At 53.6% G+C, this 18,943-nt stretch overlaps 7 protein-coding genes and 3 non-coding genes across 10 annotated transcripts; 4 read left to right on the top strand and 6 right to left on the bottom strand.

Annotated features, from left to right (window-relative positions):
* Positions 1 to 136: 136 nt before the first annotated feature.
* BGZ61DRAFT_489610 (P-loop containing nucleoside triphosphate hydrolase protein) lies at positions 137 to 1,195 on the bottom strand (the record flags this gene model as incomplete). Its single annotated transcript, XM_046250229.1, has 2 exons — positions 137 to 882; positions 1,003 to 1,195. The coding sequence occupies 2 exons, from the start codon at positions 1,193 to 1,195 to the stop codon at positions 137 to 139; spliced, it is 939 nt and encodes a 312-aa protein (XP_046110492.1).
* A 1,148-nt stretch (positions 1,196 to 2,343) lies between these two features.
* On the bottom strand, positions 2,344 to 2,972 carry BGZ61DRAFT_83696 (uncharacterized protein). The gene has a single exon (XM_046257135.1). It carries the CDS (start codon positions 2,848 to 2,850, stop codon positions 2,377 to 2,379), a length of 474 nt encoding a protein of 157 aa, XP_046110491.1. The 5' UTR covers positions 2,851 to 2,972; the 3' UTR covers positions 2,344 to 2,376.
* Positions 2,973 to 3,614: 642 nt separating this feature from the next.
* BGZ61DRAFT_t31 lies at positions 3,615 to 3,709 on the bottom strand. Its single transcript has one exon. It is a non-coding gene; the product is annotated as a tRNA-Ile (tRNA).
* Positions 3,710 to 4,673: 964 nt separating this feature from the next.
* On the bottom strand, positions 4,674 to 5,466 carry BGZ61DRAFT_526748 (uncharacterized protein; the record flags this gene model as incomplete). The annotated part of the gene is made up of 2 exons (XM_046253006.1): positions 4,674 to 5,088; positions 5,195 to 5,466. 2 exons carry the CDS (start codon positions 5,464 to 5,466, stop codon positions 4,674 to 4,676), a joined length of 687 nt encoding a protein of 228 aa, XP_046110490.1.
* A 2,970-nt stretch (positions 5,467 to 8,436) lies between these two features.
* Positions 8,437 to 8,742, top strand: BGZ61DRAFT_526747 (uncharacterized protein; the record flags this gene model as incomplete). Its single annotated transcript, XM_046253005.1, has 2 exons — positions 8,437 to 8,478; positions 8,527 to 8,742. The coding sequence occupies 2 exons, from the start codon at positions 8,437 to 8,439 to the stop codon at positions 8,740 to 8,742; spliced, it is 258 nt and encodes an 85-aa protein (XP_046110489.1).
* Positions 8,743 to 9,790: 1,048 nt separating this feature from the next.
* On the top strand, positions 9,791 to 10,571 carry BGZ61DRAFT_340891 (uncharacterized protein; the record flags this gene model as incomplete). The annotated part of the gene is made up of 3 exons (XM_046239353.1): positions 9,791 to 9,946; positions 10,013 to 10,155; positions 10,208 to 10,571. The coding sequence occupies 3 exons, from the start codon at positions 9,791 to 9,793 to the stop codon at positions 10,569 to 10,571; spliced, it is 663 nt and encodes a 220-aa protein (XP_046110488.1).
* A 3,458-nt stretch (positions 10,572 to 14,029) lies between these two features.
* Positions 14,030 to 15,537, top strand: BGZ61DRAFT_340414 (glycosyl hydrolase family 76-domain-containing protein; the record flags this gene model as incomplete). The annotated part of the gene is made up of 3 exons (XM_046239306.1): positions 14,030 to 14,111; positions 14,166 to 14,245; positions 14,296 to 15,537. The coding sequence occupies 3 exons, from the start codon at positions 14,030 to 14,032 to the stop codon at positions 15,535 to 15,537; spliced, it is 1,404 nt and encodes a 467-aa protein (XP_046110487.1).
* Positions 15,538 to 15,694: 157 nt separating this feature from the next.
* On the bottom strand, positions 15,695 to 17,186 carry BGZ61DRAFT_410037 (pyridoxal phosphate-dependent transferase). Its single transcript, XM_046243234.1, has 2 exons — positions 17,024 to 17,186; positions 15,695 to 16,940 (listed from the first exon to the last, which is right to left on the bottom strand). The coding sequence occupies exons 1-2, from the start codon at positions 17,099 to 17,101 to the stop codon at positions 15,822 to 15,824; spliced, it is 1,197 nt and encodes a 398-aa protein (XP_046110486.1). The 5' UTR covers positions 17,102 to 17,186; the 3' UTR covers positions 15,695 to 15,821.
* Positions 17,187 to 17,873: 687 nt separating this feature from the next.
* Positions 17,874 to 17,945, top strand: BGZ61DRAFT_t44. The gene has a single exon. It is a non-coding gene; the product is annotated as a tRNA-Arg (tRNA).
* A 412-nt stretch (positions 17,946 to 18,357) lies between these two features.
* BGZ61DRAFT_t30 lies at positions 18,358 to 18,429 on the bottom strand. The gene has a single exon. It is a non-coding gene; the product is annotated as a tRNA-Arg (tRNA).
* Between the last annotated feature and the right edge of the window lie 514 nt (positions 18,430 to 18,943).

Here is an 18,943-nt window from a genome sequence, read left to right as displayed (position 1 = left end):
TTCGTCCCCTGTCATGACCTCGCTCCCTACAGATCCCATGCATCCATCGTGGGGGTCTGCCTTGTAAACCTGGCAGGGTCTATGTCGTATGAACCTGAGTCCCTGTCGTATAGTTGCGTCCCGCTGTATCAAGCCCTCAGCAGCACTTTCGCCGCTCTTTCTGCTGTCGATCCTGCGGCACCAGCTCCTGGCCGCTGGCTTGGTCGACAGTGACAGTGGGGGAGAAGGCTGGAGAGAAGAGCCAGCTACGGCGGTCGCGGCCGACACGAAAGCTGCCCCGCTGGTTCATGCCGTCGAAGTAGCCACCATCCATGCCGACCTCGTAGCCTGGACTGCCGGGAATGGCCGTAGCCATGAGGAGGGCCTGCTGCATCTTGCGGTTCTGTTCAACCAGCTTGCGAGTGACGACACGGAAGACCTCCTCGACACCTTCGCCGTTCTCAGCGCTGATCTCGTGGCAGGCGTCCCAGCCGACCTCCTGGGCCCAGAAGCCGGAGCTGCGCTTGGAGCTGGGGCTGCGTGGTTCGACGGCGGGGAAGGAGACGGAGTTGGAGTAGCCCGGGTGGCCGGACATGGACGCCGGAGCGAGTGGGGTGGCCGTCGGGGGTGGCGTGCTGCCGAGGCCGGGGGCGAGATTCTCGGCGACGTATGCGATGCAGCGCTCGAAGGGGACTTGGCGGGCCGAAGGATCGCGGGCGACGATGTCGGCCTTGGTGCCAACGACGTGGAGCACGACGTCATGGGGGAGGTTTTGGCGCAGCTCGGTCAGCCAAACACCCATATCGAGGAAGGACTGGGCGTCGGTGATGCTGTAGCAGAGGATGCAGGCGTTGGCGCCGCGGTAATAGAGTCGGGAGATGGAACGGAAGCGTTCTTGGCCGGCTGTAAGTTCCACATGGTTAGTATCGTCGTTGGTTACATGCGCGCACAGCTTCGGGTGTTGAAGACCCGGTGCGTGCTCGCGAGTCAGTCAGCGACACGGGGAAGCAAGAGGCAACCAACCTGTATCCCAGATCTGGAGACGCACGACGGTATCCGAGTCGGAATCAACGACGCGCTTCGTCAGGAAACTGGCTCCGACGGTGGATGTGATCTCGGCCGGGTTGAAGGCGCCTTTGCAATATCGCATCACGAGCGACGTCTTGCCGACGCCCTGTGCGCCGAGGACGACGATCTTGGCTTCAAGCGAAGACATGATGGCCGCTGATCCGCCTCGACGTCGGGGGTGGGAGGAGGGGGGAGGGGGACGCCAGCGGGAGGAAATAAAGGACGACGAGGATGAAGAAACGAAAGAAGCAAGAAAAAACAGCAGACGTAGAAAAAGAAAAGGGTGCCGGCAAAGTTAGGGTGTGCGGGAGGACGAGGCTTCGAGTCGGGATGGCGTCGGGTGGAGGAGGGGTCCGGACCAGGGTTTCTTCCCTTCAGGCTTCAAGCTTCAGGCTTCGGGGTTCACCAGCGGGCAACGGCGGTGGCGCTACGGCGCTATAGTAGATGAGAGAGATGATCTTCAGCTGGAGCAACAAGACGGGACAGTGTGTTTATCGCATCCACATGGCTCGAGGAGAACGGGGCAACGGAGAGGGAAACGGAAACGGCAAGGCGAGTGAGCAACGGCGGCGGGTTGAGCAACGGGTTGAGCAACGAACAACAGAATCGATCATAGGCGGCGATGAGGCATACTCATGATGGGGGCCCTCGAATCTGTCCAGCGCCGGCGCCCCGTACAATGTGCTGATAGGCACAGGGGTTGCGGGAAGAAGACGAAAAGAAGCCTGGATGACGGATGGTTTGTTGTTGTTTTCTGGGATTCTGGGAGGAACCCGCACCATGCAGGGTTCAGTGCATATCGAGCAGGAGTTAGGGCCAGCCGAGACGAAATGGAGGTTAATGCGGCACCCTGGAGAGCTAAAGCACGGCAGATAGCGGACTTTCAGTGCAGCCCTAAAAGGGTGAAAGGAGCCCTGAGGATCCTGTTCAGTGGTTGAAGTTTCAGTGGTTCACGAACCCTGAAGGCCCTGGCCACTAGCACCCCTCCCCCGCCGACACAGCCGCCGTGGAGGGGCAAGCCGCTGTTCCCCAGCCCAAGCATGGGAGGCCAGGTCTCACGTGGTGGCCGGCCCCTCCCTGTAGACTCGCTGCGGACTCGCTGCGGTTCCAGCGCCCGCCGTCCACTCACAGCGCCCCCCTCCCCAAACTGAGCTTCAGAGGGGTCCGGCGAAGGCGCACAGCGACGTCATGGCCCCGAACATGGCGTGCGGGGGGTCCGGGTGGCTCCCAAATGACCTGTGGACTGGCATCCGGCTCCGAGCCAGCGGGCCTTGATTTGACGGCGATCAACTGACGGGATGAGACTCGAACAATCACACAATCACATAATCACACCGCTCTCCCGCAGGTCACATCGCATTCCATCTCGACGGACCTTGGCCGTGCCGTGTGCGTCGCCTTGCAGCCGGATGGATTGTCGCCTTGCAGCCAGATGGATGCGACGCAATATCGCTCGCGGCCTTCCCAGCACCGACACACATGGGATGGGTGCGAAGCCAGTTCCACGGCATTGCGCTTTCGATGCGCAGGTGAGATGCAAGATGCAACGCGAGATGGCCGCCTCGACTGCCAACTGGCCGACTTGAAGCCTATCGCCGGCCTGCTGGCCTTGTCCTTTGCTGGGATTGGGACGATCCGAGCAAGGCTCCCCCCTTCTCGATCCGGACATGCATGCCTTGTACAGGCCCGCATATGGATGTGTTGATGCACGAATATGCGCGTCTTTTGCCTGTTTGTATCGCGTCCCGATCGCACGATGCGGTACTTACGGTGCTGAGCTTGGACCGGATACCCGAATCGCATCGGCTGTAAACCAGGATCGAGACCGTCTCTGCGTGTCTTCCCGTTGTTGTGTCCCGGCCATCATCACGATCCCTCCACCAGAAGATCTGCTCCGTCCAAAGCCGGGGATCCCAGCTCCTTGACTGATCTGCCCGGTTGTCTCATCCCTTCAGCCGGAGAATGTATGCTCATGCACGGTCAGTCGGTTATTGAGTCACTGAGTCAGTAGGCATGTCTCAGTACAACCTGAGCTGAAGGGTGCGTCATGTCCGAGACAATGACTTGCAGGCTCCCAAAGCGTGACAGTGCAGATGCTCCGGCACATTGCCAACCACACCTCGGTTGTCGCGACGATCCGCTTAGCCAACCAAACAAGGTCAACTCTAGTGTTATAAGATCCATCCAAAGAAGTGGGAAATACAGGCATGCATGGCGCGAATACTTTGTGGTTGTGCAACAAGGCTCGGAGATATTAGCAACATCATCCTCGTTTTCTGCTGCCTGTTTGAGTCAGCCATTGATTGCATTCAGGACAATCCCGTCTTAAGGTTGCCACCTTCAGTTACCACTGCTGGTTGACTCACTGTCTGCATCACGGTCCAGGCATACTTACAGCAAATAATGCATCCAATATTACTACATGCGGGCGCCCAGGCGTACAAAATGCATCGACCACGCAATCCACCCACCCAGTCCAGCGCCAACACTGGCAAAAAGAAAGCAACGAATCGTCACACAATACGCAAAAAGATCAAAAAAGAAACTGGATGGCATCAAGAGTCTATTGCTCCCGGCAGGGCTTGAACCTGCGACCCTCGCATTACCAACACTGGCAATTGAAGTATTAGTACGATGCTCTAACCAACTGAGCTACGGAAGCCGTCCAGTTGTGAAGCGGATGACCCGCTCTTGGATGATGCTGACTCTCCCAATTGGAGCCTAAGACTGGATGTGAGAGGAGTGGATACGGGTCTCCGAACTGGGCCTGCCGTCATGAAGGTCAAGAACACCAAGCTTGCTGAGCTGATAAGTAAATACTAAAGGGGTGTATGCATTTTAACTAACCATATATGAGAACGAATTCGCCTCCAAATTTGCGACGGCTCCCTTCAAACCGGAAAGACTGGACTACAAAACGGCGCCAAAGGTGGTACCCCCGCCTCGTTATGGGATCTTTCCAAAGCCGCCTACATGCCAGCAGTATTTCCATGTACACGGGAGACGTGTCAGTCGAGGATCCTATGGATGACATGCCCAAGAATGAAAACGGGAAGCCCTCTGACAAGAGCCAGTTTCTTGAGTAACTTGCCAAGTATAACAAGGATCTGGGCAACCAGAGGAGATTTATATTTTGGAGAGAGAGAGGGCTGCTGCATTCTCAAGTCGACGTGGAGGACAATAGGATTTTCCGTTGCACCACTGTATAAGATAAGGTGACGGTAGGACCAAGAAGAATCCGAATGACACCTCACTGACCTACATCGCGATGGAGAATGGGGACTCAAGACGAGTGGGCGAGGCAGCGAAGATGTTCCATGTGATCATTGTCAATAATGAGGAATGTCTGCGCACCTGCAGACACGTTCCCCGAAACAGGCGGCAACTTCCCAGTCGCGGTTCGTGCGCTGCTCCCAACATCAAGGAGCTCGAGAGAACTGGGATTTTTGTAATCCTGGCAAAATGATCAAGCATAGCACTCTACTCAAATCACCAAACCCCATCACATCGCAATAGATTAAGGCAATCAGACTGGGCCGGAATCATTTATTAAGCGCTATAGCGCAGTGTATATCCAAATCTTCCAGGACATCTCATGAACAATCCTAAGCTGGCGCAGCAACCATTTATAGCAGCAGAGCACCACCAACCAAGACAGCAGCACCAGCCAGGACGGCGTTCTGGGTGACCATGGCACCGGCAGCGTTGTCGGACGCAGTAGGGGTAGAAGCAGCCGAGTCGGAGCCGGAGGCAGAGGTAGACTCGGAGCCGGAAGCGGAGCCAGTCGCGGCGGCGGTGGAGCCGGTGGTGGAGGCTGGAGCGGCGGCGGTGGTCTCGCTGCCAGTCTCGCTGGCTGTCTCGCTGTCGACGAGCTTGTTGGCACCAGCGGTGACGGTGACAGGAATCAGCATATCAAGATAGCCGGAGGTGATGATGCTGCTGGTCGACGCGAAGGTCGACGAGTCCACATCCTCCACAACGCTCACGGCGCAGGTCGCCAAGTCCTTCTTGGGTTCAAACTGGCAAGTGATCTCTTGGACGCTGCAGAAAAGTCTTTGTTAGCAAATATTTACATACTAGGATCGGTGTCCATTCCGGCACGCGCCGGGTAAAATGTGGCATGCTGGGGAGTCTCAGAGGCACGTACTATGAGCCGTACACGGAGTCGGAGTAGGAGGATGACATGTAGAAGGTCGACGGGCCGTAGATGAAGGTCTGCGCCTCGGTTATGCCGCAATCGTTCGAGTCGGCGTCTTTTGGGCAGTTGACGGCAAAGGTTGTCTTCGCAGAATCGGCAGCGACAATTGAGGCCTCGAGGTCCTGCGCATCGTACATGGGCAAGAAGACGTTGACAGTGGTGGACTGGGCAATAACGGCGGCGACGCCAGTCACGGCGAGAAGGGCGAGAGAGCGGGCCATTTCGGATTATCAAGCGAGTGTGTTGTGGTAACGAGTGTATAGGGTCGGCGAGAGCGTTGACGGGTTGAGCAAAAACAAGACACAAAGGTGAAGAGGGCTGGCTATCCTTTTTGAAGCACGGAGTATTCTCATGCAGGAACTGGCGCTACCGTAATGAGACGGTTTACCAGGAGGTTCCAGAGCGGGACAAGGGCCAAACTCGGCCATTTCTTCTTTCGGGTTTAACAAGGAAATGTCTGTCAGGGGTGAATCAACTTCGCAGACAGGGGCATTGCCCTTGCCTGGCTGATGCTGTATTGGTTAAAAATGGAACCTTTTGATTTGCTTCTACTTTACAACATCAATAGGCGGTACATCTGGAGCAGTTTTAGATTATTCCAACTCGTTGAAAAACCTGTGCCGTTGATTCTCTGTGCAACAAGGCCTCGAATTCATGCCAGGATAAGCCTTCTCCGGAGGCGTAGCGCGGTGCTAGTGACGCTGCCTCCGTAAATGATTCACATTTTTGGCCTAACGTAGCAGCTAGTCAGGGGCCTTTTGCAGGCACACTGCCCCAGCTTTCACGGAGGCAAATGTTGCCGTTGAAGTTCGAGTGTTGGCGCTGGAGGAGACAAGAGATCCATGATTCGGCTAACTTCAGGTGCCAGCGAGGATCATACAGGGATCCCAGGGGGTCCTTCGGGCAGAATCATGGAGATATGGTGGAGAGTTAGGCACATGCAAATGCGGGTACGGCGTCTGGAGGCGCGATGCTTGGGTGACAGACTTGGTGATGGCAGCGGGTGTGGCGGCGGCACGATTCCGATGCACTGCCTTAGTCTGGTTGTTAGTCGAATGACATGTGCATCGTGAGCTCAACGGGACATTTGGAGAATTGACGAGAGCGACAGGCTTTTAGATGCACTCGATTGTACATTGTGCTATTCCCAGCAGGTCATAAATGTTGTCGCCAAGACAGGGTTGAGCATAGGTGACGACGACGTCCCGGGAAGCTGGATAGGAGACGTATCCCAGCGCTTCTCAGCGAATCGTTTCGGTTTCGGTTGCAGGTCATATCGGAGGAAATAAATCACGGACCAGATCGATGCATGCAAGAGCCAGTCCGATGTGGGTGGGGATCGTACGAGCGATGAGATTGGATGTCCAACCCATGGCTGTGCTTGTCCTCGTCTGTCGTCTATGCCGCTCCCATGCGCAATTACAATTAAACACCATCTGCTTAGGGGATAAGAACGGCCAGAGTCATCCACTACTCTTGGCCGAACTTCCACTCACAAGCATATCCTTCCTATCATAGAGCCGATATCAGATAGCCAATTCTGCATATACTCAGCCCAATTGGCGTAAATCTTGTTGCCAGTTGCACAAGCGAGTCGCACAGTAAGTTAGAAGAAACCACTATTACTAAAAAAGTTACTATAGTCTATTCCATATGAGTTGGTTTTGTATATTATTTGGTTTTTTTTTGTAGTCTTACTCAATATCATCAGATAGATCAAAACCATACAGTAATCTCAAACAGTAGGAATAAACAATAAGGGCTACACCCAGCACCAGAAGAAACAGTAGCTGAACAATAAGGTTGTTGCCCACCGGTCTCTGCCTGAAGCTTCCATTCAACCCCTCTGACTTCAACCCTATTGTCTGCAGTCAACGACCTTGCTGTCTGCAGTCAACAACCTTGAGATAGTAACCTTATTCCGAGCAATAGGATATAAGGGAGACGTCTCCCATCGTCAAGGGACCAACTTCCCTTCTGACACTCATCCCATCTCAATAAATTTCATCTGAATAACTTGTCACCATGTCGACTGCCATCAATCGCAAGGCCCTTGTTACATATATCCCTGCGCATCAGGGATACGAATCTGGATTCCGGCACAGCACAGGATTCCATTGGAATCTTCGAGACGAAAGGGAAAGACGCAAGCTGGATAACCATCTAAAATTCCTTAGAGAAAGGAACCTCCTAGACCTCTCACCACACCACCCAGAACGCCTGGATAGAAACCAAAGGATTGCGTTAGCCATTTTCGGATGCGGTCTGTTTCTTGACGATAGGAACAGAGCCAATCCGCAGGGGTTTTGTATATTATTAATATAGACTATCTACACAGGTTATTAAATTCTCTTTACTGATAAGTTAAGTAAAGATATTTGCTCTGATATCGAGTTGAGTGGGAGGTGAAGTGACCGTTTGCTCCATTTCAATTTGCCGTTGCATGTGTTGCCATTTCAATCATGGGGGCCCCTTGTGTGCCGTTAACATCTTCTCGGATGAAGCAAGTGTTGGGTTGAGAGTGGTTTGGTTTCTATCGCCCCCAGCCCAGCTTGCCTGGGTCTGAGTCACTTTCCTCTGAAGGTCACTTTAAACTTATACGGGGGCAAAATGTATGTGCGTGGTGGAGTGTTTGAAAGCTTCCAGGTAACGACGTCTGGCAACAGCTGCCAGTCAACTCAAGGCGCGATGCTATTGGGTAGGTATACCGCGTCGACGCGCCTCAAGAGCGAGACTAGGCGCCTGAGGCAACGTAACGTACAAGTTAGATCACTTGTCTCCCAACCTTCCTCTCCTTCCTCTCTTTTCTCTCTCTCATACCGAGCGATAGTCAACCGTACACGCCAAGCGACAGTCCACCGTATATACCAAGCGATAGTTCATCGCACATACAAAGTGACAGACCACCGCACATACAAAGCGACGGCCCACCGCACATACAAACCGAAAGTCAACCGCACAACAAAGCGACAGTCCACCGCACATACCAACGGACGGACAGTCCACCGCATATACAAAACGATAACCCACCGCAAATGTAAGTTATAGCAGTCTGAGCGTAACATTCAAGCATAGGGATTTATAAATACTAACTAGTATATAGATGGTGTCCTCGTCCCAGAGTGTCCGAGACTTGGTGTGGGGGATCGGCGCCCTCCGTCGTGGTGGCCGTGGTGGTGGCGATGGTGGCGATGGCCCCGGCCTCTGCCGGGGCCGGAAGTGCTACCGTGTTGGTATATCATGTCCTGTTTATGTGGAACTATAAAACTAATAGAATGTAGTGCGGTGAACATGGGCATATTGCCCGAAACTGTCCCAAGCCCGTCCGCCGACGCTCGGCGTCCCCTCGTCGAGAGGAGGCCAAGGAGGAGGCTAAGGAGGAGACCAAGGAGGAGGTCAAGGAGGAGGAGGAGGTGGAGGAGGAAGAGGAAGAGGAGGAGAAGGAGGGAGAGGAGGAGAAGGAGGACATAGTCCTGATTAAAAAAGAACCCCTCTAGGGGCCGGTGCGAAGCCGACCTGGCGGTTCACGAATTTGTTTTTGGAACGAGAGATATCATAGCCCGGGGGTAATCATGGCGTTACGATGAGAAAGTTGCTTTACTCTATAGTTGAGTTTCGATGAAAGAGATTCTTCAAAGAGTTCGGACCGGATCTTTGTGGTGGGGCCGGGAATCGTCGGTCCTTTTTCCATACTCCGTTCTCAGTAATTAGTGCTCGAACAGTTCCCGACCCGCTCGGGACATCAACTTTGTAGTGAGATTTTCTCACGACGAATCCCGGATGTGGGCGAGCGAAGTTAGGCGAGAGAAGGGAGTGTAATCGGGCGCAATGAGGCAAGCCAAGAGCCTAGAGCCAAGAGCCAAGAGCCAAGGAACGAGCGAAACCAAGAGAAGGAGTTATGCTCGTCCCTTTTGCTTTCTTTTTTTTCGCCTTCTACCACAAACGTCGCGCATCGTCACCAAGCCCGCAAGGAACTGGCGCCATTCTTGGCCGTTGTGCTAGGTCTTGGCGCTCGGAGTAATGATACGCCAGCACGCTTCACGGCCCAGACAGGGCTTGGCGCCTACTCAGCCGACTCGAGCCAGCTTGGCCCGGTCCGCCTATTGACCTCTCCTATCCCGTCCTGGCCAAAAGGGCGAGAGCCGGATCACCATCTGGATGACCAGAAGAGTCGCCCAGACCTTGGCGTTGCGTCTCCGCGGCGCACGGCACAACAACCCCCGGCTTGGTGCTGGCCCCATTTCCCGGGTTGACGGCCGTGGATTCTGCCATCCGAAGCTCATAAGCTCGTGCCTTCGCCCTTGAGTCCTCGTTGCTTGGTTTTGGTCTTTGTCGGTTCTGTCGTTGGGTCATGTCGCACACCATCATCTCCCGAGTCTCTCCACCCCATCGCCATCTTCCAGGCGCGTGGTCACCCATCCGAGACGGTCTTCGTATTCGAATTACCCCGTGATTCCATCCTGCTGGTATCCGTGGTTTTCTGGTCTGCCATTCGACACCACCAGTTGGCGTTAATAATCCATGCGAACCCCATCCATGTGCCGCATGCGTTTCCCGCAGCCACTGCTGGCCCTGCTAGCTCTGTGTGCGGTAGCATCCGCCGACAATAACGAGGACCCTGCCGTCACCACTGCACCAATCTACCTTCCTTACTACAATCAGGAAGCATGGTCTCTGGTGCGAGGCAGCGTCATTTCAAGCGTAGGCGATCCCAGTTCTTCCCCGTCTTTGCAGTTAAGTGCATGGCGCTAAAGACGTGTGCATCAGAATCCCCACATACAACAAACCACTTACACCATCTTCTGTCCTGACGATAACCCACCCGCCTGCGATATCTCACTCGAGTTCCCCTTCGAACTGGTTGAAGGCCCTGACACGGTAGAATTTCACGGCACATACACATCTACATAGTAGGTCTTCCCACCAGTGAGCGTTTGGTCCTCCGTGCTAACATTTTCTCAGCATCGCAAATCTCGAATGCACTCTCGATGGGACAACCGCAGCGACATGTTCAGGCTACTCAAGCTATAAAGCCGGATACACCAATGGCCTATACGCAGGTCCGACGGAAGTATCGTGGACATCAACCTTCTCCGGGACCGAGGTGGAATGGGGTGTCTTGACCATGGCCGAGGCGCCCAAGGAGACGGACGACTCATGGGATGTCACAGCAACTGCCATGATGACGCCCACGACAGTTTCCGGCTATGTGGAGGTCCCTTTGTCAACTGGAGACGAAGCTGCTGGTGCAAATTTAATGATCGATGGAAGAAGAGCAATTCTTGGGGCGTTGGGGAGCGCCATCTTGGCGAGGCTCCTATTTTAAGACCACAACGACGGTCGGGCGGAGATCATGTGGAGTGATTACACACACGACGACTATACAAAGCGATTTCATTTTCGGGACTCGAGATACCATGGGAGGTCGGGGCTATTGGAGTAAAGGATATTGACGGAACACAAAATCTGTTTTTCTCGGGAATGTACACATGTGAGGCCATGTATAGAAAGGGAGGATGGACAGCTGGATGAAAAGTTCACAAGGATTTTCTCATATTGCCTAGCCAGGTTCAAGAAAATTATGTCCAGCCTACTTCTACGTTCGGGTCTGGGTTTTAACATACTCTTGTTGGTATCGGCATTGGTGTCGCAGATGAGGGCTTTTGCAGGGCGTTTTTCGGCATAGGCATAGGCATGGACGTGGGAATGGATGAGAAATGAACGCGCAATCCGCGAAAGGATAGAAGATAGTAACCGAACGAGGCTTATGTGATGTCTTTGAAAAAACGAAACGTGTCTTTGCCATATGATGTTCGGCGCCGCCACTTGTCGGAACCCTACGCATTTCACATTTGAAGATGCCGGTAGGCGATGAGTTTGAGAAAGGAGATCGAACAACGGCAAATCCCGATTGCAGATGCAAGATCGTTTATTAGACTACATAGTATGCACTATTAAATCCATTCTTTTAGGTACTTACGATAGTATTCCTACTGGACTTCTTCTTTGCTCGTTGCTTTGCTGAGATCTTCGAGATTGAGTATTCGAGGCAGTCAAGTTTATCGTGCGTGCATGCTGCAGGAATAGCAAAGATCTCGGAATACACCTCCTCGTCCATCGACCGTGGAGAACCTAAACATCGCTCTTAGACGATGCAATGGGTAGGATAAGACTACATCATGCAATAAACCGGCAATATCGGAAGCAGTCGTGCATCACGAACCCTCTAGGTTGGCAGGTGATATGATAAGGAGCTCGCACATTCACTAGCCAACCGAATGTAGAAAGTCGCTTTGGCTTATTGACGCATGCACCTCGAATGCAGAGAACCCAATTGAGAGGTGCGTGATGCAAGGCCAATAAGGCGCCGTAGTGTACACGTAGGAGGGCGGTCAAGGTGGGACAGAAAGAGACGCATGGGCTGACGAAAGATGATTCAGAATGCGGCTTTCAGGCGAAGCGTAGAACATGGACAGGAATGATGCGGGGGCAAACGGGAAGAGGTTGCGGGTGGGCTAAGCAAGAGGTGTTGTTCAGCTCGGTTCGAGATACGAAGACAACCGAAAGAGCTGCAGCCCATCTGCTATACGCATACGAGACCAGAGTGAGGGGGGCCCTTGGTACTGGGGACAATACGAATAATGTGTGTAGTGTTTGCCCAAGATGTACATGGGACCTGGACAAGACAAACTTGGCGATGTCCTCTCGCACAGGTATCCGTAGGGAGACTTCCGGTTGCTCTTGGCCATCTCTGGCGTCTTTTTTTCCCTTTTTTTTTTCTGGGTAGCTTTTTGTCTTTCCCTGTCTCACATCGTGCTTGGCTGACAGCCAGCCCCATTGCGTCTTTCTTGAAGCCGTTAGCACAGGCGTGATCGGGTAAGCAGCGAGCATCCCTGGCGGCGCACTCGATATCACTGGATACTGTGAGCGGGGGACTGGGGGACTGGGCGCTCCGGCACAGGGCAGACCGAGGGCCTAGAACCAGTTCGTGGCCGCCAAGCTGAAGCTGCTGTGAGCTCAAGTTCGCATGTTTTGGCCCGCCAAATGCTTCGCCTGTGTGATAAACCCCTTGTCATCCATGGCGGCCGATTCCACGTGTCTGACTCAGCGGGTCTCCCTCCTGTGGGCAAGGCACATTTGCATGACACCCTCCAAGTCGAAAGAAATGGCCCAAAAAGGCACAGAACCGAAAGCGGAAACACGGCAACGCCCAAGGTGGGAGACGATCAAGCCCAAGCAAGGGATTTGGCGCGACGACCCCTTTTTCATGGCGCCCCTGAGATGATCAACTAACCTGCGGCAGGTTTCATGTTTCATCCCGTCCCGCAGCGGCTCTGCTCTGTGAGTGTGTGTGCGACTAGAAAACACATTGGAGCTGGTATCCAACAGCGAGAGCCGGCAAAATCGAGGGCCATGGGTAAAACTGGATACACAGTACAATCCTTGACGGGCGGGGATCGTGGGATCCTCTCCAAGCCTCCCAGGATTCCGACTTTGACGCCTTGAGATGGAGCCCAGGCTGGCCAACAGGCGCGAGCTGGAGAGAGGACGGAACCCCGGCAGCCAGTGAGAGGGCGTAGCGGTGGCGATCAACACGATACGGCTCTCACTCTACCTGGCACCTTTCTGCTCCAGCCCTAGGGACTAAGGCTTGGGCTGGTGGGCCGGTGGCCTGGGGGAGTTCTGGGATCCCTGGATCGGCCGTTCCTCTCCTCGTCTTCTCGCTCCCAAGCCTCTGGGCGTTGGTTTGCTAATGCGCGCTAGTCGCCAGACAAGCCCGCCAGGCGTTCTCTGGCGGCGGGCTGCTCGCCAGTCGGTGTGGCTTGACGGCGGATGAAATTGATGATAGACAGGGGCGGCTTCTGTTTGCATCTTGCGTGTTTGTTGGCGCGCGGCCAGGCGAAACACTCGGGCGACCAACCGTGGGCTCGTTTCGCGGCATTCGTTGGACGACGGACGATGGATCGTGGGCCCGGCTGGGGAATGGGTTTCAGAGCTCAGCCAGTCGATGGAGCGACCCCTCAAGCCTCCAGCTCATGCAATGCGGGGGGCAACGCTTGTTCCTGGCTTTTGCGCCTTGTTCCTGGGCGTTCCGTCTGCCAAAAAGGCTTCCTCGGTGGTTCATGGATTCACGCCCGCATGGCTCCCTCGCTCCAGGGCTCCCTCAGCTCGGGCTTGTCAACCCACTCGACCATGTCCGCTTTGGGGCAGGACGACTGAGATGTGCCCGATATTAATAGCCCAGCGGCGCCAGCGCACTCTCGGGCCACTGCCGTCTGGTCCTCAAGCCCGCCTCCAGCTTATTTCCTTCACGAGCCAGTCCCTTGGCCTCGTATTCATCCTCAGTCTTATCTTGCGCGGACCCAGGCCCGGACCCTCTTGGCTTTACTTTTTCATACCTTGGGGCCTGGCTAAGCCTTTCGCTTCCGTCTGACAGTGGCAGGGTCCATTGCTCTTTATTTGTTCTTATATGCGCTCACTGTCCCGTTCTGTGGTGTTGTTTTGTTGTCGTGAATAAGCTTCACACTCGTTCTTGCCGCATCTGTACACCCGCACCTTCCTTCACCTCACCTCACTCATCTCGTCATCGACCACTAGCCTCCGACTCAATCACAACCTCATTCACTCAACTAACTCTTCATTCTCTCAACCTCTCAATCGTTATCCTCGCCGATTGCGGCCCACGCCTTCTCGCCCACGTCTGCTGGGTGATATTTTGAACCTCAAGTCGCTGTGCGACAAAACTCACACACATCCACCATCATTCGATACCAGATCAATACGATGAAGTGGCTACCTGTTGTCGCCGCAGCCTCGGCTGCCGCGACTAAAACGCTCCCTTCAAGTCTGAACATCTCAGATCCTGGTAAGTCATCGCCCAGATCGTTTTATTAGTGCTTGCGCTTACAAGAGGCTACAGACTCCATCCGCGATGTCGCAGCCAGCTTGGCGTACGACACCATGTCGTACTACAGCGGCAACACCTCCAAGGTTGCCAAGGTAAGGCAGCCCCTATTCATTCTTCAATAGGACACCGCTGACTAGGTCAGGATGTCGGTGACCTCCAGGATCCTTATTACTGGTGGGTGGCAGGCGCGCTCTGGGGAACCATGCTAGACTACTACCACCTCACCAACGACCCCAGCTACAACGACGTAATTATCCAAGCCCTCCTCGCCCCAACCAACCTTGGCACTGGCGAAGATTATATGCCTGCCGAACACGCCGACGAGGAAGGAAACGACGACCTTTTTTTCTGGGGCTCCGCCGTCCTCTCTGCCGCCGAGCGCAACTTTCCGCAACCCAACAAAGACCTCCCATCCTGGCTCGATATCGGAGCCAATGTCTTCAACCAACTCGTCGGTAGATGGGATACAACAGACTGTAATGGTGGTCTAAGATGGCAAATATTCAGTACGAACCCGAACGGATTGGATTATAAGAACTCCGTTAGCAACGGTGGCTTCTTCCAGCTCGCGGCACGACTCGCTCGTGCAACTGGCAACGAGACCTACGCCAATTGGGCTGAGTATATCTGGAATTGGTCATCTGATATCGGCTTTATTGATCCCGATAACTACCACGTCTACGACGGTGCCAGCTCGGCCGATAATTGTACCAAAATCAACAAGTACTCGTTCACTTACACCAGCGGAATCTACTTGTATGGCGCCGCCGTGATGGCCAACTACACCGGACGGGCCAATTGGAAACAACGCACCGAGGATATTTTCGACGGAGCCGGCTGGTTCTTCTCTCCATACGAAAACTCCACCGACGTTCTGTACGAGGCCGCTTGCGAAAAGGTCAACCGATGCAGCGTCGACATGTCAACCCACAAGGGCTACTTGGCCCGCTCCATGTACCAGTCCACTCAGCTCGTGTCCTCGCTCAGTGACAAAGTCGACGCCCTTATGATTCCTTCCGCCGAAGGTGCGGCCCAGGCCTGTAGTGGTGGCGAGACCGGTCGAACCTGTGGTCAGCGCTGGTACACTGGCGCCTACGACGGCAACCCGGGCCTCGGCCAGCAGATGTGCGCCCTCGAGGTCATTCAGGGCCTTCTGACCGACGATGCTCCCGCGCCTCTGCAGGGTGATGATATCAAGGTCATCCGCAATCTCGAATGGCACCCGACTGTCAAGGTCAAAAGCACACCCACCACCACGTCCCAGCCCTCCGCCACCGAGACTAAGGCTGAGGAAAGCGAGGACGCCGCCAGCATGGCCCGGAGCAACCTGGTCTTTGCCTCGCTGGGTGTCAGCACCGTCCTGCTCTTCCTTGGACTGGTTTGAGGAATAAATGAGGAATAAAAGAAGAAAGATACCCTCCGTTTTGTATTTTTTTAGAGGTTGCACATGCGAACTGAGCTTTGCCGAAGAGAGGCGTTTCATTTTGGATAACATATAAACTGGGCCCTCGTCAGGGCGAATCGGGACATAGAATTTGCATCATGCCTTGACCATTGTTTCTATAATTTACGAGATTATGTCTAGAGGAACTAAATCTATGCTAGAACGCCGTTTTACCTCGTTTTCCGTCTCTGCCCTTCTACAGTGCTTTTGTCTGTTGTGGTGTTCTACAAGCCTCTCACCTCATTGAGTGACGTCCGTAGTGATTCTAGGAATCTGGTGACTTCACTCTCAGTACCAATGGTGATACGCAGGCATCCTAGACAGCCGTGCTCCTTGCCTCGGAAACGAACGACAACACCCTTGGACTCTGCCAGTTTCTCGTAGACGGCCAACGCAGTTGTGTTGTCCGGGTTGCCCACCGCGTCGAGCATCTCGAAGAGCAGGAAGTTACTCTCGGTGCCACCGCGCAGACGGCCAACACCGGGTATCTTCGGTAGCTCTGCCAGGATGCGGTCACGCTGGGCAAGAATCTTGGCACGGTTGTCATGCATGATTGCCAGGCCTTTCTCGGAGACGGCGTAGGATGCGAGGGCACTAGTAGGACTGGAGATGTTGTAGGGGGCTTTGAGACTGTTGAGGAGGCTGGCAATCGGGGGGGAGGAGAAGGCGGCACCGAGACGGATGCCAGCCAAGCCAAAAGCCTTCGACAGGGTCTGCATGACAACAAGGTTGGGGAACTCCGTCACCCACTCGGCAAGGGACGCATCTTCCGGAGCAAAGTCGATGTAGGCCTCATCGAGGACCACGACGCCGTTCCAGGTGGGGTGGTTGAGGATTTGCTCGACATCCGCCTTTGCGAGGACCGAGCCGGTGGGGTTGCCAGGAGAGCAAACGTACACAAGCTTGATGTTCGCCTCGTTGGTGAGCGCGTCGAGGATCTTCGGGACATCGAGCGCGAACGTCGGGGCCGGCAGCAGGGGGACCTTGACGATGGCGACGTCGTTGACCTGGGCAGACACGGCGTACATGCCGTAGGTGGGCGGGCAGGTGAGGATGCGGTCGCGGCCGGGCACGCAGAAGCAGCGCAGCAGGGCGTCGATTGCCTCGTCGCTGCCGACTCCCACGAAGAGGTTGTTGGGCGTGAGCGTCTTGGGAGTGTGGGCGTGGGTGTTGCGCAGGGCGCAAAGCTGCTGCTTCAAATCGGCCTGGTGGGGGTCGGGATAGCGGTGCAGGCCGAGGAAGTCGACGTCGAGGCCGCTGCCGGCAGTCGTGGCAACATCGGGGCCTAGCGATGGCCCAAAGGCGTTCTCGTTGGCGTCAAGGAGAATGTTGGTGCCGTCGTCCTTGTAGTCGCTGTGGCCGTTGGTCAGTCCGTGTGGTTTTCGCGGTTTTCGCGGGGCATATATCAGAGCGGGGGAGGGGCAACTTGCTCTCTCGCGCAGCGGTACGGCTGGAGGGCGAGGATATTGGGGCGGGCGCAGGCCTCGAGGTTGAAGGGGGACATTGCGGCGTCGAGTGTTTCCCTTGAGAGTGTGAATTGGGTTGAATTGGTGACGGGCTGGCTGAGGATGCTCAATCGGTTGAAGCTCGCGCGCCTTCCTCCATCTTAAACATCGGGGCCCCGCCGACGCCGGAGGGGCGAGTCATCGACTTTTCGGTGGGCCGCTGATAGTGACTGCAGGAATCAATTTCATAGCGGAGTACGATGCACCTTGGCAGCCAGCTTCGCGACGATGACTGCAGCATCCCTGAGTTACCCAGTAGGAATAATTGTATCCACGATGCTTCCCAGCCGCCAAGGAGTTTGCCTGTAGAGTTGACTCACTGGTTGAGAGTTACATCCCTGCGGGTTTGCGACTACCCTGTACAGGAAATTGTTTGCTGAACCTCCCCTGTTTTTGTGATAAGAACAGTAAGGTGACGTGTCTGTCTGTGAAATCAACATGTTAGTCACTGGGTACATCATGCTTACAGTACTTAATGATGTTTGTATACCTGGTTGAAGATTGCGATGCGAAACACCAGTTCCCCCCACGTTTATGGTCCAAGAGTATTCAAGCAGACTCACATGCTGAAGTTTGTCAAAACCCTCAATTTATGGGGAAGAGTAAATATGAAGAACAAGAAATGTGTGTTGAGAATTCAATTGATTAATCTAACGTAATATCTCTCTTGTAGATCTGTTGTGAGGGTATCTGGAATGGGAGCCGAGAATTCGGTAGGTGACGCCCACTGTAGAATGGAAAATACGAGCACTTCTTTCAATCAACAGCAACGGTCGCGTGGCCCAATGGCAAGGCGTCTGACTACGAATCAGGAGATCGTGGGTTCGAGCCCCACCGTGACCTTATCTTTTGTCAGTTTAAAGAACTGGTCCAAGGCTTCTTTTTTTGGTGCGAGTTGCGTCTTATTGCAGGAATTTTAGGGTTCTACTTTATAATATATATGTATTTAATTATAATATATCTTTTTTTCTAGCTTTTTATTATTTTATTTTATTTACTTTTCTTATTATAAATTTTCTAAAATAATTTAATAATTAGCTTAAATATATTTTTAATATATAATTTAAACTTATATAATATTTAAATATAATAAATTTATATTTTCTAAAAGTAATAAAAATAAAAAAAAAATAATACAATTTCAGTTTATTGACTCAGAATATATTCAAGGAGGATACTAGCGTGAGGCAAAAATATAAAACCACCTATACAGATAGGAATAAAAAGCGACGAAAAGCAAAAAAGAATATTGCGAAGGTCACGGTGGGGCTCGAACCCACGATCTCCTGATTCGTAGTCAGACGCCTTGCCATTGGGCCACGCGACCGTGTATTTGATGGAAGGACTGGAGCTGTTCCAGTACATATAGCCCTCTGGGACTGCTGTCCTAGAGGAGAATCAGTCCCTCAGCTCTTCCACCAAACATCTTCCTACCCATTGACGAGGGCAATCGTTCCAGATGTTACTGAATTCTTGGGACTTCCTTCAGCAAACACGCTTCGTAAACTCTTCGGCTTGCAATGCCCTGCATACCGGAAACATCGATGCCCCATGGAACCTTCATGAGTCACATACTCACCCCTTAATGCAAGTGTGATGGTTTGCTACTCTATTCTTCATCCGCCGGAGAACGATTGTTTGACAAACAAGCCTGCAAACAGTGAATGTTTTCAACACCTCCGTTATTGAGTTCTGGGTATAAATATCATCTCTGGGCATCTGAGAATTACGCTTCCCTCTTTCACCGTCAACCCTACTACCAGATTTTATATATACTATCACTGAGTTTCTTCTATACTATCACCGGATTTCTTCCGCACGATCATCACGGGGGCACAGCA

Source organism: Ilyonectria robusta, assembly GCF_021365365.1.
Source record: "Ilyonectria robusta strain PMI_751 chromosome Unknown BGZ61scaffold_2, whole genome shotgun sequence".
Classification (NCBI taxonomy): Eukaryota; Fungi; Ascomycota; class Sordariomycetes; order Hypocreales; family Nectriaceae; genus Ilyonectria; species Ilyonectria robusta.
The sequence above is the reverse complement of the archived record's forward strand: the minus strand, read 5'-3'. Positions and strand labels throughout refer to the sequence as shown.

Excerpts from the sequence above, each read along its gene's own strand:
- BGZ61DRAFT_410037 (XM_046243234.1), bottom strand. The coding sequence starts at position 17,101 with ATGTCCCCCTTCAACCTCGAGGCCTGCGCCCGCCCCAATATCCTCGCC. Across the intron at positions 16,941-17,023 it reads ACCGCTGCGCGAGAGAGCAA|GACGACGGCACCAACATTCT; the intron begins GTTGCCCCTCCC and ends AGCGACTACAAG.
- BGZ61DRAFT_83696 (XM_046257135.1), bottom strand. The coding sequence starts at position 2,850 with ATGCGATTCGGGTATCCGGTCCAAGCTCAGCACCGTAAGTACCGCATC.